Source organism: Myotis lucifugus, unplaced genomic scaffold, assembly GCF_000147115.1.
Source record: "Myotis lucifugus unplaced genomic scaffold, Myoluc2.0 scaffold_127, whole genome shotgun sequence".
In the NCBI taxonomy this organism is placed as follows: domain Eukaryota; kingdom Metazoa; phylum Chordata; class Mammalia; order Chiroptera; family Vespertilionidae; genus Myotis; species Myotis lucifugus.
Genome location: NW_005871175.1, coordinates 660,206 through 667,804, shown reverse-complemented (window position 1 = coordinate 667,804; position 7,599 = coordinate 660,206). Strand labels below are relative to the sequence as shown.

Genomic DNA, 7,599 nt, shown 5'->3' with positions numbered 1-7,599 from the left:
ATTGACATTTTAATAAAATTTTCTCTTTTTTAGTAAAAATCCAGGTGTCTCTTCTTTAAGTATATGAGTTTGACACTGTAAGGAAAGAAATATTGGGGTAGTGCAATAAGAAAAAGTAAGCAGCTCTGGCTGGTGTGGCTCAGTTGGTTGGGCATTGTCCATGCACTGAAAGGTTGCTGGTTCGATTCCATGTCAGAGCACATGCCACCCCCCCCCCAATAAAGAAATGTAAAAGGAAGTCCTTCAAGCAGGACTTATTTTTATTTTATTTTTAAAATATATTTTTAATTATTTCAGAGAGGAAGGGAGAGGGAGAGAGAGAGATAGAAACATCAATGATGAGAGAGAATCATTGATCAGCTGCCTCCTGCACACCCCCTACTGGGGATCGAGCCCACAACCCAGGTATGTGCCCTTGACCGGAATTGAACCCAGGACATTTTTCTTTTATATATGCGCTTTCTTCACTAGAAATAGCTCTGTTTACCTACAAACACGATATAAATCTAACTTTTAACCTAGTGTCTTGTCTTAGTGTCTTGTCTTGATTTAAAAAAAAAAAGGACTTCATTTCCATTCCAGCATGTACGAAGCTTGGAAGCCTCCTCTGTTCTAACAAGTAAAAGCTGAACAGACTGAAAAATCAACAACTCTTCTTGGATCCAGAAGAGAGGTGAGGACACAGGCTGCCCCAAGACTGGAGAAACCAATAAGAGAATACAGAGAAGGATAAGCTACCAAAGCAGAGACTCACAATGGGAAACCACTCTTGGGAACCAGTGCCAGGGTTTGGGAACCAGAACTGGAATTGACCAATTGCTGGAGGCTCAGCATGGATAACTCTGAGCATTAAAAACTCCAGGAAGCCCTAGCTGGTTTGGCTCAGCGGATAGAGCATCGGCCTGCAGACTGAAGGGTCCCAGGTTCGATTCCGGTCAAGGGCATGTACCTGGGTTGCGGGCACATCCCCAGTAGGGGGCGTGCAAGAGGCAGCTGAATCGATGTTTCTCTCTCATCAATGTTTCTAACTCTCTATCCCTCTCCCTCTCCCTTCCTCTCTGTAAAAAATCAATAAAATATATTAAAAAAAAAAAAACTCCAGGAAGACCAGTTATATGGGAGTCTCCACATTTTGTGAGATTTAACTTCAGGAGCTTGACCAGATTTTCACAATAAATATCACAGAAAAATCCCCAGGTGTTTCCAGGGCTGGAGAAAAAGGAACCCTTTTTTTTCCTTTTTTTAAATCCTCACCTGAGGATATTTTTCCATTGATTTTTAGCGAGAGTGGAAAGACAGAGAGAAACATCGATGTGAGAGAAACACATCGATTGGTTGCCTCCTGCATGAGTCCCGACCAGGGCCCAGGCAGGGAGGAGCCTGCAACCAAGGTACAGTTCCCTTGACTGGAACCCAACCTGAGACCCTTTGGTTCGCAGGGCGATGCTCTATTCACTGAGCCAAACTGGCTAGGGCAGGAACCATTTTAAATATGCCACAGCACTTTACTCTTATTAACAAGGCCTGACCTCTGGGAAAACTAGTTAACCAGAGCCTAACCTGCAGGGATATTCTCAGAGCCCAAATCTAGCACTCTAGCCCAACTTAAGACTTTAAAGCTACAGTAATTTAGACATTGTAGTTTTGGCAAAAACAAACAAACAAACAAATCAATGGAACAGATTAGAATGCCCAGAAATAGACCCTGATAAATACAATCAACTGATTTTTGACAAAGGAGCAAAGGCAATACAATGGAGCAAAAAAAAAGTCTTTTCAATAAATGATACTGGAACAACTGGACATCCACATGCAACAACAACAACAAAAAAGAATATAGACCCAGACCCCACAACCGTCACAAAAATACAAAAATTAACTTAAAATGGGTCACAGATATAAAACCAAAGGCATGATCCATGAAAGAAAGAATAAGCTGGACTTCATTAAAATAAAAACTTTCTGCTCTGCAAAAGACACTGTCAAGAGAATGAGAAAGAAAAAAAAAAACAGACCACAGAATAGGAAAAAATAGTTGCAAAATAAACATCTGATAAAGTACTGTTACTCAAAATATACAAAGCACTCTTAACAATAACAACAAGAACAACCTGATTTAAAAATGGACCAAAAACCTTAAGAGACACCTCACCAAAGAAGATATACTCGTGGCAAATCTTATTCGATACTGAAGAAGAAATTAGCTATCACATCATGAAAAGAAATGGAGAAAATTTGAATGCATGTTACTAAGTGAAAGAAGACAATCTAAAAAGGCTACATACTGTATGATTCCAACTATAAGTCATTCTAGAAAAGGCAAAACTGTGTTGACAGTTCAAAGAATAAGTGACTGCCAGGGGCAGGGGGCGGCGGGGGCGGGGGGAGGATGAATAGGTGGAGCATAGAGGACTTTTAGGGCAGTGAAACTTCTCTGTATTATACTGCACTGGTGGGCACTTGTCATTACCCGTATACTAGTACATTCGGCCAGACCAATGGAATTCAAAACACCAAGCGTGAGTCCTAATGTTAACCATGAACTTTGGGTAATTATGATGTGCCATTGTAGGTTCATGGGCTGTAACAAATGTACTACTCTGATGGAGGATGTTGATAATGAGGGAGGCTATGCGTGAGTGGAGGTATATGGCAAATCTCTGTGTATTCTGATTAATTTTGCTGTGAACCTAAAACTGTTCTTTAAAAATTTATTAGACTAAGAAACCGTTAGTTGAAAAAAAAATTGGAAAGAGGATTTGTTCTGCAAATTCTTCCTTTAAAACTTGGAATCTGTAGCAAAACAAAAAACCAAATTTGGTGAAGACAGCCCCTCCCATTGTTAGCACATAGACTTCTCTATCAAACTTTGGGTCTAAATGGCACATAATTGAACTTCAGCATGCATGTGCAAATGATTATTAATTTCCCTCTGAGATGTTAGAGTGTGTGCCTTTAAGGTCACGAGCTTTCTCATAGTCAGAGGTGCAGGATGGTGTTTAACAGCATGATATTACAACAGCCCATTCAGGTGTCTGAGGTCAGACCTTCTTTTGTCTGGCCTATGGAGATTGGATCACACAATGATTTGGGATTGTCAGAAACCCCGAATTTTCAGCCTCTGCCCCAAGGATGGCCATGAACTGAGTCCTGGACAATTCCTTAACTATCTTGTGTCTTACTCAGTCTTCACTCTGGCAAAAGACTAAACCAAATGCAGGCCACTTCCAGCCCCAAACTCTGATTCTATAAGGTATCTTTTTATTATGTTTTCTAGGGTGGTCAGGGGAATACCTAATTTCCTGGATGCCTATTTCAAAGATGATGCTTTCAGATACGAAGGGACATCTCTGTTCTTCCTTGGTTAGCCTTGTTTTACCTCACTTTTTTTTTTTAAAGATTCTGCATTTTAGCAATAAATGTTGTGGCCAGCATGTTTCCTTCAGGGAATAGCTATTGAATGCCAATATGGTGGTCACTGGTTGGTGCTGGGGATGATTAAAGCAAAGACTTGAGATATTGGCAGACTGTCAAGGGAGGCACATGTCTCAGGGGTTTTTAATGGAAACGGCCAAGACAGGTGCGAGTGTTGTTAAAGAAGCTGTCTGGCTGGTGGTCTGCCCAACAGACCTCATGGGGGGTGGCATTTATTACTTTGGAGAACTTTGCACACTCTGGTGTCTGTTGCCAGCCTTCCAGGCTGAGAAGCCATAGGTTTAGTGTGCATGCTAAGCGTTGATCTGTCTTTTCATTCATTCATTTAATCAACATTTAATGAGCACCAACTATGTACTAGAAAATGTGTCAGAACTCTTTCAGTTAAAAATGATGGAAATTCAAGTTAGATTTTTGTATGCCAAGAAAAGGGGATCTGGGAGTCTCATCATACCAGGAAACTTGGGCCTGGGTGGATTCAGGGGTTCAAAGTTAAAATGTTCTCCATCATTTGGCCCTGCTAACCTCTACTTGGCTTCATTCTCCAGATTTCCTGGGCGAGGGACATTCGCCTACAACATTCGTATACTAGTACAGCTCATGATCCCGGAATAAGATGGACTCTCTCCTTCTAAAGCAGCCATCCAGCAGATCTCAGGGAGGGGCACTGATTGGCTCTGCCAGGGTCAAATATTCATCCCCGAACCAATCCCTGTGGTCATTTTGCCAGGACCAGCACTGGGCCAATGTGAAGGTCCAGGTGTAGGAAGAAGCTGACATGGGAAATTGCTTGACACGTTAGAGAGGAACAGGGAGGCTGGAATGTAGCCAGTAAGGGCAGAGCAGCCCACAGTAGACTGGAGAGGCAAGGACCAGATCACCCACGGGCCCCATAAAGTGCAAAGCTTGCAATTTATTTTAAAATAAACAGTTTGGAGCAGCGGTTCTCAACCTGTGGGTCGCGACCCCTTTGGCGGTCCAACGACCCTTTCACAGGGGTCGCCTAAGACCATCCTGCATAGCAGATATTTACATTACGATTCATAACAGTAGCAACATTACAGTTATGAAGTAGCAACGAAATGATTTTATGGTTGGGTTGCAACATAAGGAACTGTATTTAAAGGGCCAGAAGGTTGAGAACCACTGGTTTGGAGTGTCCTGATTGGAGGTCGGCCAACTCAGAACACCCATCTGGAAGGCATTGCAGAATCGAGAGAGGAGAGAGAGAGAGAGAGAGAGAGAGAGAGAGAGAGAGAGAGAGAGAGAGAGATGGCCTGGACTGTCAATCTCAGCATCCCCTCCGTGCCGTGCCTACGGAGGACCTGTGCCAGGGAACCTAACAGAGACTTGGCTCGGCTGTCTGAGTGGCGCTGTAACTGGTCTGGAAGCTGGTACGTTCTGCAACAGGGTTTCCGCAACCGGAGCAAACGAAGTACAGTGGGGCCTTGACTTACGAGTGTCCCGACTAATGAGTTTTTTGAGATGCCAGCTGTCTCTCCGATTTTTTGCATTGAGTTGATAGAGTAATTTGAGTTAACGAGCTCCTTAACGAGCTCCTTAACAAGCTCGGTCTCGAACGAATTGAACTCGTAAGTCAAGGCCCCACTGTACTCGCCCTTGACACACAGAACGGCTGGTCAGCAGCGCTGATTCTGGCACACACGGGTCTCTGGCTTCTGTCTCTAGGGTGGAGCGTGCTTGTGGGCCCCTGGGGTGCGTCATGTCGCCTTGGCAACCAGAGAACCTGCAGGGAGGGGGCGGGGACGGGGCTCCCCCACCGGCCTCTGCGGCGGGTGGGCTGGGGCAGGGCGCCGCTGGCGGTAACTCATCCTTCCGCCATCGCGTCCAGGCCAACAGCGACCCAGCTAGGGCCGGCGCCCCGCGCAACCGGAGCTTCCTGGGCCCCCATGAAGAACCAAGAGTTTTTGGGTTCATCGGAGCTATCCGATGGGCATGATACGACAGAAATATCCGCTAGCTCGAAAGCTTCCCAGGCACCCTTAGTAGAAGGCCTCCTGACCGCGCTTGACGAACAGGAGCCGGGGACGGAGCCGGGGACCGAGCCGGAGCCGGGGACGGAGCCGGAGCCGGAGCCGGAGCCGGGGACGGAGCCGGAGCCCGAGCCGGAGCCCAAGGTGACGGAGGCAGCCGACGAGCAAGGCCAGCTAGAGGAGAGCGAGGAGATCCCCGAGCCCTCCGAGTCCTATGAGCCATACATTCTCTGTGAACCCCACAAATACTGTGGGCCCTTTGAAGCCTACGAACCCTACGACAACGACGAACCCTCTGACCCCTACGAGCCTTACCACTACGAGCCCTACGAGCCCCAGGAGCCCCCAAAGCTCCGTGTGCCCCCTAAGTCCAAGGGCTCCCGCAAGGCCCACAAAGCTGAGCTGCCCCACGGCGCCGCCTTGAGGATCGCTCCGACTCCGGGGACCAGAAACCTGCCGCCGACTTCCCTGACTTACCCGAGCGGTAGGTGTGGGGGCCCCTCCAAGGCACTGAGCAACTCGGCCAAACCTAAAACGGGGGGTCCTGGAAATTTGAACGCTCCTTTTGTTTTAAAGGAAGATGACTTTTGTGCCATCCACCTACTTCTGTTCCTGGGGGGAAATTGAGACTAGTCCCCAGAGAAACGGAATCGCTTGTCTCTGCTCCCTCCACCTGATGACCTCCTAGCTGTCTTGATTATCCATCCTTGCTTCTTTTTGAAGCCCTTCGTAATTCTTCTCTACAGTTAGTTACTGCATTCCTCTGGGTTGCCCCTTTGAACATAACCTCTGTTATAGCACTTGAGAATTTGTATTTCATCATTATGTTTCTCCCCAGCTATAGAGGGATCATTAAAGAGAGGATATTTTTGTCAGTGTTTGGCACATGGTGACAATCAAGAAATGCTTAGCTATTATATTGTGAAAGTTGTAGTAACAAAATACTCACGGAGCAAGTAGTCAAAGAGTACATTTACCAAGTAAATGCTTACTATATGCTCAGTCCTCACCAAGTTCACAGGGTAGCAGGGCTGATGGGACTTGGGTGTGAGCATCCTTTGCTCTGATCACACCAGCTCACTTCTGACCTCTCGATGATGACCCCACCCAAAGCAATTAAATCTCATATTCTTCTTGACTCCTCTTTATCAGCCTGGATTTTATGGCCTATTGTTCCAGTTGCTCACATAATCTACCACCCCACTGGCTCTTTGGCAAACCACCATACTTCTCCTGGCAAAACCCCAACCCTGGTTAACCCCAACCACCCACCTTCTGCCTACACCTGAGCAGGTGACTACTGCTGTACGAAATTCCATAATCATATTGTGTGCTTCTATTTCCGTTTCATGACCACTAATCTCACGTGGTCACTTGGCACTACCTAGCAAACCCACTTTATTCACCTAGTTACTTCTCACTCCTCCATCCTTCATACCTTTGACTCTCAAACAGCTGAAGATCTTGAAGGAGAGACATATATCATTTTATACTCCATGGTCCACCAATGGAATTACTTATTCCTTTGCAAATATCCTTAACTCCCTTGCCAATTCTTGTCTGCACTTGGAAAAACAGATGATGACAACAAAAAAACAACTATTCTGATCTTGAAATTCATGATCTCGAACTTAGAGGTAGGCTCTCGGTGCTGCTTGGCAATCATACTGCATGTCCCTAGTCAGCTCATTTTCCAACACAGAAGCTATCAAACTACCAGCACCTGTCTATGCACTCTAGCTTTTCTCCTGTTAATAATGGATGAACTGTCTTTGTTCCTATTCAAGGCCAATCTCCCAACCTGTAAGTTGGATCCCATCCCATCCAACTTTAAGCTGCCTTTCTCCTAAAATTAGCCTTCTCTCTCCTGCATCATTTTATTCCTCTCTCTACTGGATCATTCCCATCAGCACATGCACATGCAGTAATAACTCCTATCTTAAGCAGAAAAACAAAACAAAACAAACTTCCCTTAACCCCATGTACCGCTCCAGGTACCACTTCTTTAGAGAAAAATTTCTCAAAATAGTTGTCTATAAGTCATTATTTCCATAGCCTCTCTTCCCATTTTCTTGAGAACACCCTGAAGCTTTCATCTCCTTTATTTAGCGGAAGTGGCTCTTGTTGAAGTCGACAATGACCTCTGCTTGCCAAATTCAATGGTTCATCC

The 7,599-nt window shown here is 45.5% G+C and overlaps 1 protein-coding gene across 1 annotated transcript in view; it reads left to right on the top strand.

The window, feature by feature from the left end:
* The first annotated feature begins 5,345 nt into the window (after nucleotides 1–5,345).
* THEGL (theg spermatid protein like) overlaps nucleotides 5,346–7,599 on the top strand; it is a 48,211-nt gene continuing 45,957 nt past the window's right edge. Inside the window, 2 exon segments of the mRNA XM_023758304.1 lie at nucleotides 5,346–5,459; nucleotides 5,520–5,913. Coding sequence (XP_023614072.1) covers nucleotides 5,346–5,459; nucleotides 5,520–5,913 — 508 coding nt within the window.